This window comes from Hemicordylus capensis, chromosome 9, assembly GCF_027244095.1.
Source record: "Hemicordylus capensis ecotype Gifberg chromosome 9, rHemCap1.1.pri, whole genome shotgun sequence".
NCBI lineage: Eukaryota > Metazoa > Chordata > Lepidosauria > Squamata > Cordylidae > Hemicordylus > Hemicordylus capensis.
In genome coordinates, this window is record NC_069665.1 from 23497473 (window position 1) to 23522946 (window position 25474).

Below are 25474 nucleotides of genomic sequence, written 5' to 3' on the forward strand. Positions count from 1 at the left end.
TTCTGGCTGTAGCATCACACAGTGATTTTCTTTTTAATATACATCGAGAAATGGCTTCGTTTCTCTTATACTTATTACTCTTAACCTTTCAGTAATTGTGTAGGCTGCACAGATATTTCATTGGCAACACATGCAAGTAGCTGCCACTTACCTCTTCATTCACAATCCTTGTAGGGAAAGATTCCTGCAGTTACACAAGAGATGTAAAAACTGGCATTTAAAAACCTAAATAAATCTAAAATACAAGATTACCACAACCCCAAACCCGCCAAACCAATACACATTAGCACCCTGTCAACTTCTTACTCTCTTCATCACGCGTTATTGACTTGACTTTATGGCTTCTGTTACTTATGCAGTCTGTGGTATGTCTAGATCTCCATCATTAGTGTTATGACTACCTGGAATACAGCCAGGCTTTGACTTTGTGCATGGAAACGAAATACAGTATGAAGGATGGGTGGCGTGTATATGGCTCTTCAGACCAAAGCTGCAATCCTAAGGCTAGATGCCTTGGAAGCAAATCCTGCTGAACTCAGTGGGACTAAGAACAGAGCTATGTGTTATCCCAGTACAGATTCCCAAATCTCTGTGAATGTGGGGGTGAAGATTGCGGGGAGGAATTGGTAGGTGGAGAGGGTGCCCTGCAAAAAAGCACACCCCTCCTTGGGCCTATTTCTGGGGCTTGTTGCTTGGTTGGTGAAAAAGTAGCGTATTTACCTGAATACAAGATGACTCTGAATTTAAGATGAGCACCTTTTAAAAACAGAGGTTAAATATTATTATTATTATTATTATTATTATTATTATTATTATTATTATTATTATTTATTAAATTTATACCCTGCCCAAACTTACGTCTCTGGGCGGCTAATAATACAGGTTATCCCTGAATTTAAGGCAAGCCCCTCATTTCTAATATCGGAGAACTTGAGGTTAAATACAGTATGGGGATTGCCCAGGGAAGAATCTAGGTGGCCGAAGGTGGTAACCATCCCTGCCTTGCAATGCCCAATCCCGGCACTAGCATTGCAAGGAAAATGGCGCTTGGGGGACTCTGTGTTTGCTTTGGAACGTGAACTGTCGTTCTGCCTGTACTACTTACTGCTTTTGAATGAGCATGTTTAGGACTGGGCTGAAACCATTCATATCCTTATCAGGCTTAGACGGCGGCGGTCCTGTCGAGGCGTAACGTAACGTGGGGGAATTGAGCTCAGCGGGGCGGACTTCCAAGTAAACCTTGCAGTGTTAAGACTGGAGGGTGATGGTTCTTCGCAGAGTTGGCCGGCTATTCTTATCGCCCTGTTGTTGCATACTTTGGCTGACAGGTTGCTCTTTTTGTTTCGTTTCTTCTCTTTCAGGCTTCATGAAGAGATCATTGATTTCTACAAGTATATGTCTCCCAGACCTGAAGAAGAGAGAATGCGAATGGAAGTAGTAAATAGGATAGAAAACGTTATAAAGGAACTCTGGCCGAATGCCGATGTAAGACTCCCTAAATGCACCTTTGTCTCTCTGTGATCGGGGTTTTTCGTCTTTTTCCTGCTAGAGCCTGCTAATGCCTGTCTCGAACTGCACCATTCAGCATTAGCTAGAGGCATAATAAGTGGAAGTAAAAATACTACTTTCACTTACAGAAGAAAGGAAACCGAAAGCTTGGAATGAAATGGTTGTATAACTTCTGGGTTTGGTTTGGTTTTTTTCAACGGCATGATTGTTCTTTGCACTGTGTGTGTGTATGTGCTCGCATTCTTTCCTCCTGCTCAGTATATTGGGGGCAATTAGAGCCAAAGATATTGGCAGATCCTTTTGGAATGGCACATTCCTGTACTGAATGGAGTGGCACTGATGAATGAGGGCCTCCCCAGCTGAATTTTAGCTGCAAAGGCCTCGCTCAAGGTGCCCCCCCCATCCAGTTATTCAGCAATGCCTTATGTTGAACGCTGGGATTGCAGATCTCCATTAATCCCTTGCTACCCTCAAATTCCACCTCACTTTTTACAGGCAGCCATCCTCTTTGCTCTCTCCTCTGCCAACCCTAAACACACAAAACAAAACACTGTAGGTGGCAGTCCTGGGAGATAAAAGGGGAAGCGACCTGGAAATCCCACCCTGCCTCCAAATGAGGTGAAAGCAAGCCTTTTGCTGAATTCTGGTTATGGTATGCTATGAGAGTATTCCCCGGCCCTGTAACTGAAGTGATTTGCAAAAAGACAACCATGAGAGCCAGCGCGGTGTAGTGGTTAGAGTGCTGGACTAGGACCGGGGAGACCCAAGTTCAAATCCACATTCAGCCATCATACTAGCTGGGTGACTCTGGGCCAGTCACTTCTCTCTCAGCCTAGCCTACTTCACAGGGTTGTTGTGCAAGAGAAACTTAAGTATGTAGTACACCGCTCTGGGCTCTTTGGAGGAAGAGCAGGATATAAATGTAATAGTAATAATAATAATAATGATGATGATGATGATGATGATGTAAGCCAACCTCTGTTACGGAATAGCAATTTCATTATTTATTTTATTTATTTGTTTGCATGTTATATCCTGCTCTTCCTCCAAGGAGCCCAGAGCGGTGTACTACATACGTTTCTCCTCACAACAACCCTGTGAAGTAGGTTAGGCTCATTATATGGGCTGAGTCGCTGCAAACCTGGCGTCCCTTTAGAAAAATGTGGTGCATTTGCTTGCCGGATCACAAATTTAACCAGCAGAAAGAACATCTGCACTGATCTGTGATTCTCCCCCCGCAACTTAATTAACTTGAGCTCTACCTGTTGCTCGCATCTAAATTTGAAAGCAAGCTGCTGCCACTCACTTTTTAGAAAGATCTTGAATAATTTTTTTTCGGGGGGGGGGGGGAGCGTGTTTCTGGGAGGAAGAGGCCTGTGTGAATCCTTCCTCCAGTGTGTTCAGGAAGAGGATACAACCAAATCTTGATGGCATTAAGTGAGCATTTCTTAAACCATGGCTTTATTTATAGAAGCCAGCAAATTGTGTCATTTGCTCTATTGCTCCAGGGAATGTGCTTAGACGGAAACATTCCTAGTAAGTGAGAACTGTTCTTGGCATCAACTGGGCCCCACCAGAAGAGTGGCTAAGAGAGGCTTTAATTATCCTGGGGCCAGGGCAGCACGACTGACATAAGAGGAGGCGTGCTAGTTGAGTTTCGGGAAAGAACGCAAACCTCGTTAAAAAGTGCCAGCAGCAGCACACAGTGAGATCTTGAGGCTCTAAATTAAGTATCCGTAAAGGTAAATTGTGCTGTCGAGTCGGTGTCAACTCCTGGCGCCCACAGAGCCCTGTGGTTGTCTTTGGTGGAATACAGGAGGGGCTGACCATTGCCTTCCTCCCGTGCAGTATGAGGTGATGCCTTTCAGCACCTTCCTATATCGCTGCTGCCCGATAGAGGTGTTTCCTATAGTCTGGGACACATACTAGCGGGGATTCGAACCGGCAACCTCTGGCTTGCTAATCAAGTCATTTCCCCGCTGCACCATTAGGTGGCTTAAGTATCCTTAACATGGACCTAAATACCATCCAGTTTATTTTGTAGGCAGATGTGTGTCTGGTTGTGATGATTAACTTGGAAGGGTGCTTTTGTGTGTGCACATACGTGCGGAGGACTCTCCCTCCCCCCCCCCCCAGCCATGATTATCTCCTCACGTCCATCATAAAGTCAGGGTGTCTCAGACTTCAGGATTTGTGATACCAGGTTCTTATGACTTAATGCTCATGCGCGAAGGTGAGCGCTGTCTGCTAAAACTAGGTATTTACGTATCACTGGTCATTTTTATGATGCCAGATTTGCTGACTAGCTGGAAAGGCTATTAGTGGCACAGCTACTGTCCTCGAGCCGAACCAGACCCGGTTTGGCTTGAACTTAAGCCGACCCACTCCCCCCAGCTCGTCTGGGAGTTGTAACGATTAAAACAAAACAAAAAAACAAAAAAACTTGCAGCCCACGGGACATGGATGTGCAGCGGCCGGGGGGGGGAGTGTCTCCAGCGATTTCCCCCTCCACCCAGACTCCAATCAGCCCGGTTCGGTTGGTTTTCTGGTTGTTTCCAGCCCGTTCTTGGCTTCTTTGTGCTGGCGGTGGCCGTTTTGGAGGTCACCGCGCATGCGCACTGGCCATCTGCTAGCCAGGAATAGTGCCGTTCTGGTAGAACATTGGTTTGGGTCTCTGGAACACAGCTTCTTTGCTTCAGCAGAAGGCCAGTTGGTGCACACCCTCCTCCTCCTTCAGGTGTAGTTTAGAGAATGGGCACATCTTTAAAAAGACCCCCTCAATTCCCAGAGAGAACATCGGATGCTTGAATGCTTATCTGGATTCCTGACACTGTAGGGCTTATCCTCAAGGTCACTTTGTCAGCTTTGCACCCTGGAAATTTCTGTGCGGTGGTGGCTGCCCCAAAGCATATCTTGTTAATCAGGCTGTGTCTGAGGACAGCTTGCAATTACGGTGATGGTTTGTGCTGGAGCTACTCTTATACATTGGATATACTTGGATCTAGTGACGGTGCCATTTTTACATTCTGTACAGAGCTCTGCATGTTGCTGGCACTAAATGCATGTTGAGTCAGCCCAGCTTTTTCAAAAGGGGCTGCTGCGTTATGGCATGCGTTGATACAGCTGAAGTTCGGGTTTCCCATAGGAATGAATGGCCACAGGTGCATCGTTCATCCAAGATGGGAAGAACAGATAAAATATATAATCACCCCAGTTTTCTGATATGGTCAAGAGCATACATCTGAGTGGAATGTTACATGCTTCTGACTGTGAGCCAGCTATTCACACGAGCATCCTAACTTAGGCTGGGGCAGTCCAGCCTGGGTTAGGCTGCTTGTGTGCAGCGCACGGATCAGGGCCAATCTCGGTGCTGCCCGCCAGCTGCCTAACGCTGCTTTTAACCCCCTCATTAGCCAGGGTTAAGGGCACAAGTGCGCCCTTAACCCTGGCGCCAGGGTCGTGTGGACACAGAGTTGGATGCCTAGAGCACCCAACTCCGGGGCGATCCCCCCAGTGCACCACACAGGTTGTGCGGTGCATTGAAGGAAATCTCGCAGGAGTCGGGCACTCTAGGTCCATTGTGGGGTATCGGGAGGCCAGGATGCATTGTCCCGGTCTCCAGAGATCCGTGCTGCTTGGAGCAGCGTGGAGCAGTAAATTGGCAAAGTCCCCACCCCCAGCCCCCATCCTGTGAATCGCCTATGTGTTTTGCAGAAGCTAGGTTTGACTCCACGAAGGCCCAGGGGGTAAATGCCATCTATCTTGTCTTTTCTCCCTCAAAGTCGGAGGTCACGGCTCACAATGGGTAATCTTCTGCTCCTTGTTCCAGATAGACAGGAAGTCTCAGGTGTTTCAGAGAGGTGATGATCCGTCCCTTTCTCCCAGCATGCCCAGGTGCACTTCCCCAGTTCCTTCCTGTCTTAGCTCCTGTATAGATGCACCTGGGCAGGCTCCTGCCCAGGCCATCCTTTCTACTCTTCTTTGGTGAGCTTTCCTTTCACTTATATGGATCTTTCTCAGGTGGGGGATACCCTACAGGGATCCCTCTCAGAGAGCACCAGGGGGGAAGATTCAAGGGCGGTAAAGAAAAAATCTCATAAGAGGGGCCACCACGCTTCTTCTCCTGACCCACATGGTCAGGGAAAGAGGAAAAAGACCCCCCCACCGCCAAGGGAAGAAAAAGGAGAATGAGGCTGGGGGGAGGAATCAGTCTACTCTGCTTGCTCTGCGGCAGAGTGAAAGAAACCTAATTCAGGTCATGTTTTTGACTGGTTACAGATAATTGTCGGATGCCACGTACCTGCTTACTAGCATACACTTTTTTAGGATTGGCTGTTGGACAATGAAGATGGCTCCAGAATTTGACATGCTCAAACTCATGTCCCTGTGTCATGGCTAATTCGTTACCAATATGTACCAGTTGAGGGCAGCAACACTCCATGTTGTTCTGTTTTTGTTGAAGGATTTTAACTTGCTATTTCCCCCCACAGGTGCAGATATTTGGAAGTTTTAAGACTGGCTTATATTTACCTACGAGGTTAGTAGCCTTTCATTTGCCCCTTCCTCCTGTGCTTCATTTGAACTGAAGAGCATTCAATATTTTTGTCTCCTGCTTGCCTTTAACTCTTGAGTATATTGGGACTGCAGAGCAAGCAGTGTGATGGTTACAGAACAGAAAAGTTGTGTAAATTAATTGGAAACCAACCAAAGGAGTCAAAGTGGCTTTCAGCCTTATTTACCCTCCCTTCCGTGGCCCAGCCTGGCAGACTGTGGCATGATTTGAACAGAAACTTAGGCAGCTGCTTACCTCATCTAGTACATGATGCAATAATGGCCTAGATTCTGCTTTGCTGTAGAATTGCTAATCTACACATCTGCTCACTCACCCTTTCCCTGGAACGAAGGTGAGAGTATATTTTAGTAGGAGAATTAGTTGACTTTTTAAAAAAAGTTCTTCACACTTGTGTTTCCTCAAGGTAACTTACATCAAAATCAAAACCACAATAAATACAGTCCAAAAAATTCACAGACAGTGCCAAGGTAAGACAGCAGTGTTAATAGAACAAGCCATACCGAATAAAACCAATACGCGCAAAAAAAAAAAAGTCAGAAGTGCAGGTGAATTGGTCGGATTTAGCTTGGCACTCAAATTAGAACATTTAAGTGAAGGTCAGGCAAACCTTTCTAGGGAGGAATTGTAAATATGGGATGCCACCACAGAAAAAGCCCCTTCTGCACTAGGCACCTGCTTTGGTTAGGAAGATGGTAGTCTGGAGAAGGACTTGGTCTCAATGGCCAGGCAGATTCATGTAGTAGAAGATGGTCCTTCTGGTATCCTGAGCTCAAACCATGCATGATGCATCCTGCTGGAATTGTAGCTCAATTAATTTGTACTGAATTTATCTGTTTTACGATGTTTATATTACCCTTACAAGCCTACTTTCAAGGAAAGTTGGGGAAAGGCACTCTATACATGTGTAGAGATACTTCTGTTTACACAAGTGTGTGAGCTTCACAAGTCCTTGGTGCTGATTCTGAAAATAGGTTGCAGATATCAGCCCAAGCAAATGCTCTCTTCCATCCTTCCTTCCTTTTGGTTTATACACTGTCCTTCCAAAAATGGCTCAGGGCGGTTTATATCAAATTGTACTTCCCAAATATGCCCTCTTCTGATCCTTTATGTACCTTCTGCAGAGTGGTCTGTTAATTTTTGCTTTCTTTCAATTTCAGTGATATCGACTTAGTTGTGTTTGGAAAATGGGAGTCACTGCCTCTCTGGACCCTGGAAGAGGCTCTCAGAAAGCACAATGTAGCAGATAAAGGATCAGTAAAGGTTTTAGACAAAGCAACTGTAAGTTTATTTTCTTTTCTCTCCACTTAACTAAAATGTATCCTAAGACAGACACTCTTGTTTGTTTACTCGGTTTGTTTCTGTCAAGGCAACAACAAATATTTATATACTGCTTTTCAACAAACTTTTCCAAAGCGGTTTACATAGAGAATGAATGAATGAATGAATAAGATGGATCTCTGTCCCCAAAGGGCTCACAATTAGGGATGTGCATGGAACCGGTGACGGCCAGTTTGACGGCAGGGGGCGGGGTTTGCATTTAAGGTTATGCTTACGCCATAGCGCCCCCCGCCCCCTGCGCTGGATTTACCCCACCGGCACTTTGCTTTAAAAAATGGTCCCATGGGGTGGCAGGGTACCTCCAACACCCTGGTGCACTTTGGACCCGGGGCGCAAGGAAGTACGCTGCCGCCCCACAGGACCATTTTTATCACAGAGCTGATGGGGGAAGCATGGTGTGGGGATGGGTTAAGAGTACTCTCCTTGCCCCTCAAAGGTAACCGCCCTCCACCGTCAAACCAGCCAAACTGCTGGACCTTCGAACTGGTTTGGAGGTCCATTAAACGGCCTCCGAACTGATTCATGCACATTTTTACTTACAAGAAACATAAGATAGACACCAGCAACAGTCACTGGAGGGGTCCTGTGCTGGGGCTTGATAGGCATTCAGAGCAGTTTGCAGTTTAGTATTGAAACAAACAAAACCGACCAAGGACAGTAGCAGGCTTGTCTCCGACTGTTCTTCACCCCAGGAGTTGATGGGCTTTGCTTCTTGACCTAGGCTGTTTTGCTTCTGCCTTCCCGGAAGGCAGGAAGGTCTTTGGATAAAGCTGGAGTTCCCAACCTTGGTTTCCCAGATGTTGTTGGGTGACGACATTCCCAGCCTCAGTGGCCAAGAGGGGGATGATGGGTGTTGTAGTCCAATAACACCTGGGGACCCAAGGTTGGGAAACCCGCCCGCGCCAAGTAACTTCTTGCTGTGCAGCTGCCTTTGGCTTATGGATGTTGCATGTCCAATCAGTAAATTACTTTGGGCCGACGTTGCTTTATCAATTTTAACATGCATCACTGTGTAGATACCTATTCTGAATGAGCAGCATCGGTTGCCACTTTGGTTCCTGCATACCTGAAGGACCACCTGCTCCCAAGGGTTTCTGCCTGCCCAATAAGGTTGTCAGAGGGGCCTTTGCTCCGAGGTCACAGGGCCGTCTCTGTAGTTGTCCCCAGGCTCTGGAATGCTCTCCCAGTGAATGTCTGCTCCTTGGCATCTGTGCCTGTGTTGTTGTTTTTTAAAAAACTAAAGACACTTTTATTTGTTCAGGCTTTTACGCCTTAGGGGCTGCCGGGTCTCTCAGCTTTCCTGTTTGTCTTTTTAATGCTGGGTGGTTTTGGGGTTTTTTTTTTTGGTGTGTGATGCTTTTTATTGTTTCACTGGTTTTAGATGCAAGTTTGGTGGAATTTTATTGTATTTTGCTTTTGCAAACTGCCTTGAGATGCATTATGAAAGGCAGTATAAAAACTGAACAATAAATACAATAAACGAGTGAGACAAGTATAGGAAGAAGGGCTAGTAAAGGTCCCTGCAGGAAAACCGTGGAGGATAAAAATGCTTCCCCCTGTAACTCATCTCTGGCTGTGGGTAATGCAGGCATTTTTCCTGCAGCAGGGAATATCTTCAGCCACAGAAAGCAACGTGGAGGTGTTTGCCCAGGAACAAGGACTTGAGCTGAGGGAGGAGCGATAGATTCTTTGCTCCAGCGGTTGGCGTAGGGAAGGCTTAGCCTCTCCCTGCCACTTTCTGTCCCGAGCAGGGAGGAGGCGGCACACAAATCGCAACATATTTTGGTGGGCACACACTTGGTTGCCCACGTTGTCAATGACACCAAGCCAAAATAGCTACTTATTGACAATTATATTTGAGGCACCATCCTTCAGAAGAAACCCTTCCACACTGCCCTTTGTTTTAAGACCCCAGGGTGGTTAAGAAGATAAAAACAATTCAATAAAGACACCAAAACAGCACAGTTGAGAGTGTAAAAAGAGCAAAGCACAGCTCATGGGTGAAAAGCCTAGATTAAAAGGGCAGTCTTCACTTTCCTCCTAAAGGCTGGAAGAGAGGGAGCTGTGTGGTTCTCGGCTGTGCATTGCTCAAGGGAGGAAAATCCAGGGTTCAAACATAGGAACATAGGAAGCTGCCATATACTTACTGAGTCAGACCATTGGTCGGTCTAGCTCAGTATTGTCTTCACAGACTGGCAGTGCCTTCTCCAAGGTTGCAGGCAGGAATCTCTCTCAGCCCTATCTTGGAGAAGCCAGTTCACTGGGCATACCAAGGTCTAGTCATGCTTAAAGGGGAATGTTCTTTGTTGCTTGGTTTGCTTTGATCGTATTGTTTGTCCAAGCAATGCAGACACCTTTGATTCAGAGAAGTCTTTAGAATCCTTGGTGGACTCTAGTGTCATGAATCTGGATCTCTTTGCATCAGGGCTGCACAACTGGCCCTCCAGCTGTTGCTGAACTACAGCTCCCATCATCCCCAGCCATAGTGGAAAAGTTGTAGTCCGACACCTCCAGGAGGGCTGAAATTGTGCAGTCCTTCTTTATATCTTCTCTTCCAATAGGTTGCGTGTGGGTTGAACTCTTGAGTGTGCCATATTTTTCAGAAATAAGAGAAATCTCTCTCTGACATGAATTGTTTGCTTTTATGTTCCTCACTCTTCTCCGATAGAAGAAGAATGTATGAAGAATAGTTTCCTTTGATGGGCTTCTGTCTCCCCCTGCTGTCTGCTTGTAATGAAAAGCAACTGCTTTGTATCTGAAGTGCTATTTTATCTGCAAGTGCTGGAGGAAGGACCCGTTGTGACAGCAGAGGGTTGGATTCTGTAGAGAACTATTTTGTTCCGTTTTACTAGTGTGCTGTACCATAGTAAGGCAAAGTTTATAGCTGAAAAGGCGCTTTCTGCTTGAGATGAACATGGTGGTCTGCTCTTTCCTCAGGTACCTATTATTAAACTGACTGATTCCTTCACTGAAGTAAAAGTTGATATCAGCTTCAACGTACAGAACGGGGTAAAAGCTGCTCATCTCATCAGAGATTTTATCAAGGTTAGGTGATGCTTACATGTCAGTTGTAAAGTTGTAGTTCATATAAACTCACTCAGAATAGAGAGAGTTATGGTACGTTGTGGTCCTGAGAATCCCAGTTTCTTTCCTTCTTTTTTAATTTTTTAAGAAGTCTGGTTTATATTCTGGTGGCTGTAGAGGAATACTGGATAATTTGATGCCAAATATGTTTAAAGGGTTGGAATAAGATAAATTAAAAGGTCTAGTTCCCAAGATTGAAGGCTGCAGTCCTATCCATGCTTTCCTAGGAGTAAACCCCACTAAACGGTGCATTAGCTTCAATACTGTGTTAATGACTCTTGTTCTCAGAAGCTCCACAGCTATAGTTACTTCCAGGACAAAAGTCATAATTGGCACAGGTGGCCTCCGTTTTCCGCGGATGGGTCTTAGAGACCTAGTTTCATTAACTGTGGTATTAAAAAATAGGCTGTTTTCACCTGTCTACGGTTCCAGGGGCATTTCCTGTCCAGAAGCAGTGCAGAGCCATTTAGTAGCCCACTTTAAAAAAAAATAAATCAATGATGCAAAAATCAGCTGGTTTTTTGGGGAGTGGGTTATTGCTGGAGAGCTGGAAAGTGAGGTACTGTGCTGTACTACTTTTATTTCTGCTTCCCTCCTGTGTTTTTAGTTATTTTTGGCAATTTTTGTGTGTGCAGGAGATTGCCATGGAGTTGAGGTTTCATTATTCGCCGTTCCCATATTCGCAATTGTAGGCGAGAACAGAAGCCCCGTGAATAATGAGGGCCTCCTGTAATATTACAGCACAGGACAAAATGTCACAGCACCACTCTCAGGCTTGTGATATATGAGACCAAGATGGTCGAGAGGGAAGAGATGGAGGGGGTTTGTAAATCAGCTCCACTTTGAGCAACACTTTTCCAGTGTTCTCTCTAATTTTTTTCAACTGTGTGCGAATGAGTTTTCTTCTGGGCGTCAGTATCGAGGCAGTGTGTGCGCATGTAGGACCTAGAGTGGGACCTTCCTGATTAAACCGGAGCGGGATCCCAAATCAACTGAGTGGATATTTAAAAATGTGTGAGCACACACACATGCCTTAGAGGCAACCCTGCTCTTTTCTCTGCCCTCATCTTTAAAGATACATATGGGAATTAGGAAAAGAATGGCAGAGAACACATCTTCTGGTTGATTTGAACAGGGCAATCTAAGGCGGCTGTGTGCAACTTGATGCAGCTGTTAATCTTCATGTCTCAAAGGTAGGGTTTCATACTGAAACATCAAAAGGTTTTCGGGTGACGTGTTTTTCTTGCTTCTCTGTTCAGAAGTGGTGAGCCACGTCCCCAAACACCCCGCCCTTGTGCAGTGATGCTCCAAAGTTCTGGGATTAGCTCGGCTTACCTGTGCCTCTTGCAAGCCTCGTGAGACCGCCTTCCAACACTGTGTACCTATTTGTTGGGAGAGTGGGCTTTGGCAGTGCAGCTCAGTGGTCGGGCATCTGCTTTGCACGCAGAAGGTTGCAGACTCCATCCCTGGCAGCTTCTCCAGGTAGGGCTGGGAAAGAGTGCTCGAAGAAGCTGCAGCCAAGTCAGTGTACACAATACTGAGCTAGATGGACCAGTGTATGGTCTGATTCGGTATAAGGCAGCTTCCTCTGTGGCACTGTACATGAGCATAAGCAGCAGGATAGGGACCTGTGAGAATTTTCTTCTCAAAGAATCGACAGTTTTCTCAAAGCACCTGAGCCATAGCGGTGGTAGTTTTCATTCCTCCCACTAGAAGGCACCAGAGGATAAGTGTTTTCTCTCCACTTAGCCGTTTTAAATGAGGTTTTCAGAGATGTCTGCTACTACAGTGTATTTTCCAGATGTTGAGATCAAAATAACACAATTAATTCAGGCAAGATTTCCTCTGTATTATCCCACATGAACTGTTTCCACCATCATAGCTATGAATAGTAAGTTCTTGGACCTCTTACCTTGTACCTTTGAGTGAGTTGCCTGGGGACTTCTGTTGTTGGAGCGGAGAATCATGGCTGATCTCAACTATAACCTGAATTATAGCACTTAGTAAGAACGTGCAGGAAATTGACCTTGGGTTGGTAATGGCCCACCACTTTAATAATAATAATAATAATAATAATAATAATAATAATAATAATAATAATAATATTGTTATTATTATTATTAGGCACTTCTGATTTCTCATTGTGAACTTAATGCGATTGGGAAAGGGAAGCCATCATGGATTGAAACTAATTAGTATTAATGCAATAATAAAAAAAATAGAAACAATATTTATAGATTTATTGAGAGAAATATTCAGGGCAGGGCACTGACCTCTGGCTACCTGCAGCAGGTAGCTTCCTCACCCTGCCTGATCTCTCACTCTGCTCCTCAACTGGAAGCCAAGGTTGTGTGAGAGGAGACGAGAGAGGTACCGGCTAATACCAGGCCTGTGCATTGGGTTTGCCAGTCCCTTATCTGCTGTTCTAAACTAGCATCAATTCACATGAAGATATCCCAGTGTACCTGCAAGAGTCAGGCACAGCAAATTAGCACACCCAATGCACGATAAACCCTCTGCCTGGACGTACCCCTACAATAGCAACATTACTGAGGATGCGTCCATAGCTCAGTGGTAGATCTGCTTTGTGTGCAGAAGACCCCAGGTTCATTCTAAGTAGAGCTGAGAAAACCCCCTGACTGAAACGGTAGAGAAGCTGCTGCCAGTCAGTGTAGACAATACTGAGCAAGATGGGCCAAGAGTCTGACTTGGTATAAGGCAGATACTTAGATTCCCACTTCCTTCCTACCATTCCTCTATTCTCCTCCCCACTAGAATATCACTGGCTGCTAATTGTAAGTACTGCTACCTCTCATTTCAAGTGGCAGACTTTTTTTGTATTAACGTTTTATTTAAGTTTAAGATTACACAATCAAAATAACAACAAAAGCAGCCCACAAACCCACCCCAGACCCTTAATACAGATGAAGAAAAGCAGTGGGGGGGCGGGAGGGGGGAGAACCTAGACAAAATATCGCTAGCAACAAAGCCTGGCTCATCCGCAAGGCACAAGTACCACTGTTCCATAATAAAGCCAGAGAAGAGTTCAACCAAAGCTTTCCAAAGGTTGTTAAATTTGCTTAGTTGGTCCATTTTTCTCAATGCGTTGTTTTCTCTAGAAGCCAGGGCTGACTCTGTCCAATCTTCTCTATCGGGGGCCACAGCGGCTTGAAGAATAAGCCTTTTAGCTGTTAATAAAGTGTCAGACTTAAGGTTTTGCTTTTCACAATTGATGGTGTAAACAGAAGCCTGATTCACATCTTCTTTTTCTCCCACAGAAATATCCTGTATTGCCATATCTAGTTTTAGTATTGAAACAGTTCTTGCTGCAGAGAGATCTCAATGAAGTATTCACAGGTGGAATTGGTTCTTATAGTCTTTTTTTAATGGCTGTCAGCTTCCTCCAGGTAAGTTGAAAGTGTAATTAAATTTTATAGCACACGGACAACCTTTTTCTTCTTAAAAAAGGTGTTATAAGAGTTACAGTGAACAGGGTTATAGGCTGTAAATCAGGTCCAGGTCTAGCTTAACATTTGTTTCAACTGTTGACCCAAATTTAAAAGGTTGCAGTAAAACTGGCATAAAATCAAACGTGCATCATTTTGTACGTAGATGGCCTTGCAGTTAAATGTATTGGGCAGAACTCCTGCTTTTAAAAATGGCTCTTTGAAATGGAATTGCCAGCTCAGTTTGAATGCATCTTCTAGGTGTAATTTTTGCAAGAAATGGGGCAACTTGCTGTTGGGAAATACTTCACATTCCAAATATTTGCCTGCTTAACAGGGGACTGCGTGGGAAATGAATAGATGCTTTTGTAGAGTCCTCTTACTTTGCCAGGTATTAAATTGAGGTGCTTGTAGGTCATCATCTGAGTTTAGCTTTTTAATGGACTAGAAGGATCTCTGGAAAGTAACTTAATTCTTGTTTTTCAACAGTTGCATCCCAGGGAAGATGCCTGCACCCGCAATGCCAACTATGGTGTTCTTTTAATAGAATTTTTTGAATTGTATGGACGTCATTTCAACTACCTGAAAACAGGCATCCGGATAAAGGATGGCGGTTCCTACGTAGCCAAGGATGAAGTGCAGAAGAATATGCTGGATGGCTATAGGCCATCAATGCTCTATATCGAAGACCCCCTACAACCAGGTACTATGTCTGCTTCACGCTTTTCTGTGACACAGTGGAAAGCAGTTTCTGTAATCTTAATCTAAGGATACAAAATACGAGAGAATAAAAAACAAGTTCCATTTTCCAATAATGTTCTTTGTGAACCCTCACATTATAATAGGAACATAGGAAGTTGCCTTACACAGAGTCAGACCATTGGTCCATCTAGCCCAGTTTTGTTCACACTGACTAGTAGCGACTTCTCCAAGGTTGCAGGCAGGAGTCTCTCCCAGCCCTGTCTGGAGATGCCAAGGAGGGAACTTGGAACCTTCTGCACGCAAGCATGCAAATGCTTTTCCCAGAACAGCCCCATCCCCTAAGGGGAATATCTTCCAGTGCTCACATATAGTCTCTCATTCAAATGCAAACCTATGCAAACCCTGCTTAGCAAAGGGGACAATTCATGCTTGCTTTCACAAGACAGCTCTCCTCCCATAGACTCCCTCTCCTCCCTATTCAGAACTCATTAATAGAATGTTATCTTGACTCTGTTGCCTTTCTCTTAGGCAATATATGAATAGTCTTCTGTTTTTTTGGTGGGTGTTGATGGAATAGAACTAATGCACGCCTCTGAGATGGGATAGAACAAATGCATCCTTTTGAGACTTGCATGCGTGATCTAGGAACGCACAAGCTGAACACCAGCAGCCTCGCCTCCCAATTGTCTACTGTTGGGACATAGTGGGATCTTGTAGCTGCAACCCTTTGTGTTATTCATTTGGATTACTTTCACTGGGGGTGGTGGTGTATAGCCTGCCTGCCAAGAGCACTGGCCACTCTGAACATGTAACTGACATGCTTTAATTTGACACTGGACATGTAACTGACATGCTTTGATTTCACCCGAGGAAGGTCACCATGGTTTATCCAAGTGCTTTTCCTTGCTTGTCAGGGAGTTGGATTTCCCCCTCTCCTTTAAACCCCACTTCTGCAGGGGGACAAATGTGGGTCTTGGCTTTTTTATGAATTAATTATTAATTACATTTTTATGCCTGCCCACTCAACTGCATCTCTTGGCAGTTTACAAAAGGTTTAAAGCCAACAGTTAAAACAACCCAGCACCAGATGCCTGATCAAAAAGATTTATGGCCCTCTTGAAAAACCCATATTTCTATGGGGGGAGCATGTTCGAAAGTTCGGGAGCAGTAACCAAGAAGGCCCAGCTTTGGGTCACCACTGGACGAACTGGCGGAAACTGCAGGCGGACCACTCCTGATTTTAATAAGCAATGGGGTTCTTGCCGAAGGAGGCACTCTGAAGTTTACGTTTCTGCGAAACGACGACTACGTTGGTCAAACCTTTTGCTATCTTGCCCAAGGTTCTGATTCTACCTTTTTATTGCTTGGAGACATACACTGTATATATATTCCTTTTATTTTGTTTTACTCTTGTTTTTATCTTGTTGTAAACTGCCCAGAGACGTACGTTTTTGGCGGTATAAAAATATGTTAAATAAATGAAAGTAAACAAAAACAAACCCTAGAACCACACAACATATGAACTGAGGATACGTTTGTTAGTGAAATGATATTTGTATAATTTTGGCAGAATTCAGCAAAAACTGTAGGGCTTCTTGGGGAGGGTGAAGTGGGGTTGTGTTCAGGAAAAAAGACACTGTTGATCTTATCACAACCAACCCAATCTCTGTTTATTTTTTAAAGGCAATGATGTTGGGAGGAGTTCCTATGGTGCCATGCAAGTAAAACAAGCCTTTGATTATGCATATGTCGTCTTGAGCCATGCGGTGTCGCCAATAGCTAAATATTACCCCAACAATGAAAGTGAAAGGTAAACATTTTGCCTTCTAGTGAGATACATTGGTGATGTTGCTGCTCCCCCCCCCCTTTTTTTTAACATCTAGTAATCTCTCCTTTCTCTTTCGCCACTCTCAGCATATTAGGAAGAATAATCAGAGTCACGCAAGAAGTGGCGACGTATAGAGACTGGATATCAAAGCAGTGGGGAATACAGAACAGCACAGAGACGTCATGCAACGGTAAGATTTTCCTGCGAGTAGGCTTCTGCAAAGCCCTCGTGACCCCTTGGGAACCAGGTAGGGCAACCTGTAATAGAGACTGTACAGGCTTCACCCCTAGCCAGCAATATAAACCTTGCAGAATTATTTTTTTAAACACATCACTATCCCTCATGAACTGCAGGTGTGCTTGGAAGGGTAAGTGCATGATCGGCAGAAGCCCCTTCTTTCGACACAAATAATAGAATTGTGGTGCTGAAAGGAAACTGAAGCCACCCAGCCATTTGCCACGTCCTTGCTGTCCATTCCGAAACACTCTGGAAAACGTTCAGCAGCAGAGAAGCCTGCAGACTTGGATTTGGGCTCAATGCCACAAGCAAGCGCAAGGCAGTAGAGCAGGCCTGCTCCACTTTGCCTCCCCGACCCCAGCTGTTTTTGGACCACAGCTCTCATAATCCCCAGCCACAGTGGCCAATAGCCAGGGGTTCTGGGAGTTGTAGGCCAGCATCTGCAGGAGGGCCGAAGTTGAGCAGCCCTGTGGGTAGAGCAAAGAACACAATTATGTTCTTTGGTGTGTGTGTGTGTGTGTGTGTGTGTGTGTGTGTGTATTCAGATGAATCCAGAGTGGAAGTTGGGACTATCCCCCAGATTGCTTAATACTCAGGATTTGTTCCCCCAAAGCAATCTGCTAAATGTTGCTGTTTGGTAACTTCTGTTTGTCAGAACTGCCATCTGGCAGAGTAGAGCTGTAGGAGAGAGGAGCTTGCATATTAGGGGTGTGCACAGAACCGCCTGGTCTGTTTTGGTTCGAGTTCGAACCGGACCTGGACTGGGCCAGTTGGATTTGACACCCCCTCGAAACTCCCCGGTCCAGGGTGAGAGCGTTTCGTGAGCTTGCTTGATTTTTTTTTCTTTTCAAAAAATATATTTTAAAATGTGCAGAGGCCCATTGCACAGGCCGGTGTGGGGAGGGGGAACCTCCGCGGACCCCCAACCCCCCGCCCGCCACCTTGAATAACTCCTCCTGGTGGGGGTAAGTTGGGGGGGATTATTATTATTATTTTAAGTAAGCTTGCGACCCCCCTGAATTGGCCTGGAGTGTGTGTGTTTCGGTCTGAGGTTGGACCGAACGGGGGTGGTTTAGTTGGACTCCAAGCAGTCGAACTGAACTGGTTCAATGTCAAACACATTCGCACATGCCTATTGCATGTGCAGTAGCCACAATAGGGGGTTCTGTCCTTTTAATCAAGAATCCATATCCAAGCACTTCGGCTCAAGTCTGTTCATACAGGCCTTGCTAACAGCACAAGTTATTTTAAAGATTGCTTTGTAAGATCTGTAGCTGGGAACAAAAAGGGAAGCGTGGCATGGCGAGGGCTCAGTTAGGCAAACGCGGTGCAGTAGTTGGGCTGTTTTGGACTGGAAATGCCACAGGAACGCAGGACGCAGGCTCCTCCTGACCCAGACCTCCCAGGGTTGAGTTCTCATGGAAGCAGAGATGCCAACTCAGACAAGCAGAGGCGAGAAGCCTGGAAGTGTTTGTGCATCAAGTCCGTCAAGATTGGAGTGTTTCTGAGAGAGTGGACACCCTCAGAAGAAGAGAGTGCAAAGTATGGTGCCCTTGTCAAGGAACCTGAGATGTAAAGAACACGCAAATCCACACTATCCATTTGTATACCTTGGCAGGGAGCTGGTGCTCTGTGCATGTGGCATTTATGACCGTGGGTGTTTTTTTCTGCGAGCAATTTTCTTGCGGGGTTTTTTCATGTGCGTTTTTTTCTGGTTACCGTCTTTGATGTATCTATACTTAAAGAGGTAATTGTTCCCCTCCTTAAGAAAAGTCTTTGTGTAGTACAGGGTGTGATGTTTCTCGCCCTCCCGCAGTCCAGGGCAAACCGGCCTCGAGAGAGAGTGGGGAGGGGGTTTCCAAGCACCGTAGCTGTCCTTCACCAGGCCCCTCGCCTGATGTCTGCGTCATTCACCCAGGCGGCCTCTAAAAGGGTTGTTTGCCTGGGCCCTGCACCTTCTCCCAGTGTTGTTAAGTAGCGACACAGCAGAGGGCTGGGAACTGCTCTCACCTTCCCACAGCCAGGCGGCGGCCCAGCGGGCCAGCCCACCCATGGGCGGCCTGCCCTTGGGCTTCCTCACCCTCATTTTAATAAAAATTAAACAAATAAATAAGTAGAAGCGAGATCATCACAGTTGTGAGCAGCTTCATCTTTGTGCACAGATGCTCACACTGTTCTCTACTCCTTTTTCTACCAGGTAATGGGGTGACCTTGATAGTAGATAACCAACAGCTGGACAAATGCAACAATAATCTTTCTGAGGAGAGTGAATCGCTAGGGAAACCTAGGAGTAAAACCTCAGAGACACCAAGCAAACACTCATCAAACTCTTCATCGGGGCCCCTGTCGTCGTCGTCATCTACGCTTTCAAGCTCCAGCGATGTAGTGAGTATGGAAGCGCTCAGACACTGTTTGCTGTGTTCAGGATGGCTAGAGCGATGCAGTTACTTCAGTGCACTCAAGGAGACTCCAAAATCCCTATTAGCCAGTGTGGCTGAGGATGATGGGAGTTGTAGTCCAAAGACAGCTGGAGGGCTGAACTTGCATAGCTCTGCTCTGGACTGTGCTTCTCAAGTAGTACCATCCCACAGCCAGTAGTTTTTGGAACTGAGAGGAAATTCAGAAGCCATCACCCCTCAGTGATGTGGCGTGATGAGGGGAGAGAACCCATGAGATCTCATTTTCAAAGGAAACAAATTATCAAAATTTGGTCCATGTCAACATTCACATGTGAACCTCAAACATTCCAGAAAAATGTCATGGGTGTCCAAACACTGAGTGGTATATCAGTAAAGGCTAAGAGTAACCTAAATGTTGTCGTCATGACTGACTGGTGTATATTTGGAAAGTAGAGATACATCTGCCTGTTTTCAACATTCACAGAATTCATCTTGGATTAGCGTGAATGTCGACAATCACCAAATTTTGGACATACCCTGCAACTATAATTTTTAAGCACCTAAAATAATAAAGCTGACACCTTCACAATCATGGGTCAGGACCAAAGTGCTTCTTCAAGCAAGCCCGTGGGGTTTACGTGTGTCCAGGATATTCTCGGGTACTGCGCATGTATGTGTAAGTGTACACACATGCGCACATGTCAACAGTGAATGTCCAGAGGTCCCTTGGGCACGCGGAAGTAGTTGTTGTCGTTCTCGAGATCCTGTGTGAGAAGTGGAGCGCTTGAGCCTTTTGGAAGGGCGGTATAAAATTTTTAATAATTAATTAATTAATAATTAATTAATTTCCACTCATTAGCTGCAGACGTCAAAATGGTGGAAAGGGGCATTTTGCCAGTATGTTCCTATTTAATCTGATTGAGATAGGGAAAGAGCAAGCCTCTCTTTAGTGAACTGGGGACAGACACAGCATGTGTGCTAGGCTGCATGTGTCGCAGTGGCCCACTGCGAGCCTGCACAACTTGTGAACAACCAAGCTGAGTGTAGCCTACTAGCCCCCTGTGGTGGTCCATCAGACATTCACTTCCACATTCTGTTTTGGCTGTCCAGAGGGAGGACTACAGAAACAGGCAGGTGGTGAAGCATCCGGCAGGCCAGCTGCCTTTAGCTTTGTAGTTCGCACGTTGTGTAGACCAGGTCAAGACACACTCCTCTTGGCTGGGTTTGCCAACGGCAGCAAGCCTTGCTTAGAATATTTTTTTTTTCATCCATTCATTTATATACCGTCTGACTCCAAAGGCTCTAGGCGGTTCACACAAATCCTATAAAGCCGATCCTGCTGTCAAAGCAGCAGTTAAAAACAGTTTAAAACATTCAGCCGTGAGTATGGGAAGCTAGGGTGATAGGGAAACAAATGGCATACCATTTACCACGCATGATGTGGAGGTGAGTGTGTTGGGAAGCTGCTCTTACGTTGGAGGATTTTTGTGCCACCTTGAAGTTTTCGCTTCAAGAACAGTGAAGACCACTGCCCCAGGCCACCAGGATCTGGGATCAGGAGAAGACTCTAGGGCGGTCCCCTTGCAGGTCATGTTCTCACTTCCTCTCTGTGTGTGTTTCTCAGCACTTGTTGCAGGTCTGGCAAATAGTTGCCATCCCAGCCATCTCTGAGGGGGGAGGAGGAGGAGGAGGAGGAGGAGTGGGGACCAGTTTCCGCTCATGCCCAAGTACCAGGACTGCCTAGGGATAAGAGTGCTATAAAAATGCCATTTCCTGCAGCTTCCAAACAGCTTACTTCAGGGTACTGAAGCTAGGCTCACGTCAAAATAATTGGATTGAGGTTTGCAGCTACGTGACGTATTAAACTCATTTCTGTGAATAAAAACAACAGTATATCATGAGTGGAGAAATGGGATTCAGGAACATTCTGGGTATAAACAGGGCTGCAATAGGTCATGGAGATGGGAGCATACATGTTTCGTCTTTGAGAGTAGTGTCCTCCTGTGTAGTTGTAGTTTGGGGATGCTGATGACCATCGGAAAACAGCCGATGGGTTTATCTCCTCTCTCTTTCCCATTAACTACCCTGTGTGTTCCTACTGTTGCCTGTTTCCGACAGGAGTCTGATGGAACACCATGCAAAACCTCTAAACAGCTGAGCTGCCGCCAGCCTACAGCAAACAGAATGGCAACTCAGGACATATCCCTGGGATCCACACAGTCAAGTGGGAAAATACCAAGCAGCCAAACAGTGAACACATCCGGTGTGGCAAACAAATCCCAGGTGGGTAGGGCGTTGGGCTCACTGGTCTGGGTCCCCTCCCTCCCATGCCTGAAGTCTCTGCATCTTCAAGGGCTTCAGTAAGCCAGCTGGGGTGGTCCGTACCATCTGCATGGATGAATGCTTATTCTGATTTTTGTCTGTCCCCCTAGAACAGGGGTGGGCAAAGTTGGCCCTCCAACTACAACTCCAGTCATTGGTAGTCAACGTTTATTGTGGCTGGGAATGATGGGTGTTGTAGTTGAGCAGCTGCTGGAGGGCCAAGTTTGCCCACCCCTGCCCTAGAGGTCTGTACCCCAGAGATGAAAAATAGGTCATCGCATTGCAGTGCTTTCAGCTTTCAGCCTGGGGGTATGCTTTTCTTGTCCTGGCCATTGGGCTTGGAGCCACCAAATGTGCAATGTTTTAAAAGCTTTTAAAAACACAAAAACTACTATTAAAATGTATCATTGTTGTCAGAGGAATGGAAAAGAACGTTGGCAGGAATGTTCTCCAGAGATTACTCCATGGAGAGAGCATGATGGCGTGTTCATTATTACCCTGCGCCTGGGCAAAAATGATGGCACTTTTACCCTTATCATTTGGAGGTAGGGATAAAGGAGGGGTGATAATCCAGAGAAAGCTGTAAGCGCAACAACGCTATTACCTATTTCCCACCTCTAGGGAGTTGAAGTTGCCAAAAACCACTAGGAGCCTCCATCCACTGAGGTGGTACCAATGGCCAAACTTTGTGGACCTGGCCCATGGACTATAGAGCATTCTGTGGGCTGCAGAGATTTAGTGACCTATGTAGTTAACATAGGCTTAAGGTTGAGATCTGGAAATGGAGATCTCTTCCCCCTCTCCAGGTGTTGATGCTAAGGGGGAAGATTGTCTCTGTTTATCCAGTGAGAGGAAAGGGATTTCCGAGACATTAAGATAGCTAAAGGTATGTGGGGGGGGGGGGGAAGAGTTTGAAGTGACATGGAGATCTAGAACAGCTGGCATCCTGGAAAGACCACACAAGCCTTCCTGCTGCTTATGTGACTTGACTCTTGACCTCTGGCTTGATGGGTGTGGTTCCAGACTGCAGACTCCTGCTCACACTGCCTGCCTTCTCTTTTGCAGCATGGGTCCACGAGGCTATTCCGCACTTCTTCCAACAAAGGCTTCCAAGCTCCCGCGAACTCAAGCCATGGTGCCTCGGTGACAAACAAACAGCACCCAGGAGCCAAGTCGCATCAGTATTTCCATGGCAAAAAGAGGAAACACAAGAGGGACGTGGTCCTGTCAGACCTTTGTAGATAGTTTTTCTATCTGACACTCGGCTGTTCTTCTGTGCGCAAGGGTCTTGCGCTATGGGAATAAGTTGGACAGTGACTCTCCAGACCTCGTCTCGAGTCTCAAGACTGTTGAAACGTTGATTAGCAATGCGTTTTAGCTTTTTCCAGCTTGCCACGGAACAGATCATGAAGAATATGTGCAAAAAACAGGGGGGAGTGGGGGAGGGAGAAGGCAGCGGTTGTTCATTTGACCAGACATGCTACAACAGGGTCGTTTTAGGATATAAAAGCTTGAATGTAAAAAATAAATATCTCCCTTCAGCTTTTATGCTGACTTATAGGGGTGTAGTATTCAGTGTATTTAAGGGGTTGGGGAATGAAATAAAGCAAAGCAGAGGATAAACGGGGAGGGGGAAGAGAAGGAATGTATTTTGAGAGAAACCCAAACTTCAAAAGAGAGTAAATTCACGCACGGTTTTTTAATTATTTTTGCATATATGTACCATTTTATTGTGTATCTATAGATGACCATATAGGAAAATTTACCTTTGTAATAGTGGATTTGTTAATACTTTTTTCATAACACTACCATTCAAATTGTAGAAATGGTTTCCCTCCCGCCTTTCCCCTCAGGATTCGATTTTTTTTTAAAAAAAGAAAACCTGAATTGTCAACTTAGCAAGTAAACATGGCTTAGAATACTGTGTGTTCCCTTTTTAGCATTCAGATAATTTAATAGCACATTAATGAGACTGCACAAGTTGCTTCTCTGAAGGTGGGGCGGAGTTAGACACGGGGCAAATGTGCCAGCACACTTATAAACACACTTATCTAAGTGTTTATAAAAGTGTACAAATGCATTCTGTGTCAACCCTGACTCTGTATTTCTCTCATGGGGGGCTGGGGGTGAGGACTGAATGTTTATCTTGTTTCTGAAGTGCCATCATCTCAGGCAGTGGGCTATTCCAGGTTAGGTTTCATCAAAAGTGTGTGTCTCTCTCTCTCTCTCTTTTGTATTTGATAGGAAACAGAAATGTTAGGGAGGGGCCTTTGTTCTGTTTTACTGCATTAAACAGAAACAAATTGACCGTGGGTGATATCTGCATTTTGGGACCTCTTAAATCCTATGCCTTTTTTTGGTGTGTGCCTTTCTGTCCCAACCCTAACCCCTTTCCCCCCCCACTCCTATCTCCCGCAACTTTGTATCCCCCCCCTTTTTTTTAAACTTAAAAAAGAAATTGAACTGTTACGGTGGCTGAACATTTTTACCACGTGCTATCTCCTTTTCTTCTAGATATTTTTAATCCACCCTTACAAGAATTAAAAACAGTGTTGAATAATGGAAATAAATTTGTATTGCTGTTGAAAGAGCTTGAAGCCTTTCCTATCCCAGAATTTCTGTGCTGAACTGTTGACTCTTTCTTCCCCGACCCCCATCTCTCCTAAGGTGTTTGAACATTTTCCTAGCTCAGCCATGCTGTGAATTATCAGACTGAAGATAAGTTTAATGCTATGGATGCAGATGGAATGTGTAGATTAGTCACTTGCATCGTTTGCAGCGGTGGGGGGGGGAGATTCGAGCACTTTAATTGATAGAATGTAAAGTGACATTTACTGTAACATTTTTCTTTGAAGAGGAAAGTGTGTGCGTGCGGGCGTGTGTGTATGTCCCCAGTGCATAAGACTGCGTTCAGTGTATCCAGTCTGGAGAATGATGATGATCCTTTTGTGAGAACTAATATTAGCTTTTAGATGTTTCTTTTATAAACCGCAGACCAACTTTGACCTTTAATAAGCACTGGTCAGTGCAGAAGCTTTTTAAATAAAATAATGCAACACGACCAAAAACTGTCATGACTGAACGCTAACAATAAAAACACTACACGGTAAAGCATTTTGATTTCCAAAAACGGAGGAGAGGAGAAAAAACTACCCTTTCCATCATAATGCTCAAGAACACTAAGCTCACAAAAAAGAGAATGTTGACTTTTAGATCCACATTTTGTTCTAAGTTTAACCCTTTAAACAAACAAAAAAAACAAGACTGGTTGATAGAAGTTAGTTTAAGACATCACATTATGCATTATCAGAGTATTTATTTTGGGTTTAAAAACAAATATTTTGTATACACATAGGCCTACCTACCTACCTTCACTGCTTTGGGAACAAATTTTAAATTATATTTAATCCAGTATTACTAGCTGCTGTTGCAAACATGAAGGACAACAATCTGTATTACATTTAACCACATTGAAGGATTTTTATTTTTTATTTTTTTGTTATTGGAAGAATCACCCTCATTGTTGGAAACAAATGTTCTGTCAGGATGAAGAGATTGGTATTCCAATAAATGTGATTATTTTAATGCGGTGGTAGCGGGGAGATAATCTTGATTCCATTGGGAATCTTAGGTTTACGTTAATTTATGATTTTCATAAATTTTAATGGAAAAATAGCTTTTCCTGGACTGCTCAAGTTTCATTTTGTAAACAATACCTTTCTAACAAGAAAAAGAAGAAAGCATGAAGGAGAAATTTAAGTACTTACTTTGCCTCAAATGACCAGCATTGTATTCACAACACTGTATATATTGCAAAACTTTATTTAAACCGAACAGTTGAACTGTTCCTTTTTTCAATCTGAAGTTAAAACAACAAAACATTCAAGACCTTTTAAGTTTTGCCTGCTCATTTATCTTGTACATTTCATCTCTGTATTTGACTTAAATCTAATTTCTTTTGAGTTTCCAGACTTTTGTGAAAATTTTGTGGAAATATATATATAAATATATATATAAAATAAATGTCTGAAACAAG

The 25474-nt window shown here is 44.8% G+C and overlaps 1 protein-coding gene across 1 annotated transcript in view; it reads left to right on the top strand.

The window, feature by feature from the left end:
• Positions 1-25474, top strand: part of TENT4B (terminal nucleotidyltransferase 4B) — a 48300-nt gene extending 22826 nt beyond the window's left edge. Inside the window, exons 2-12 of the mRNA XM_053270858.1 lie at positions 1362-1485; positions 6000-6046; positions 7240-7360; positions 10358-10465; positions 13783-13911; positions 14440-14653; positions 16336-16462; positions 16567-16670; positions 18915-19102; positions 21235-21399; positions 22504-25474. Of these exons, the coding sequence (XP_053126833.1) occupies positions 1362-1485; positions 6000-6046; positions 7240-7360; positions 10358-10465; positions 13783-13911; positions 14440-14653; positions 16336-16462; positions 16567-16670; positions 18915-19102; positions 21235-21399; positions 22504-22683 (1507 nt within the window). The 3' untranslated portion in view covers positions 22684-25474. The remainder of the gene's footprint in view (positions 1-1361; positions 1486-5999; positions 6047-7239; positions 7361-10357; positions 10466-13782; positions 13912-14439; positions 14654-16335; positions 16463-16566; positions 16671-18914; positions 19103-21234; positions 21400-22503) is intronic.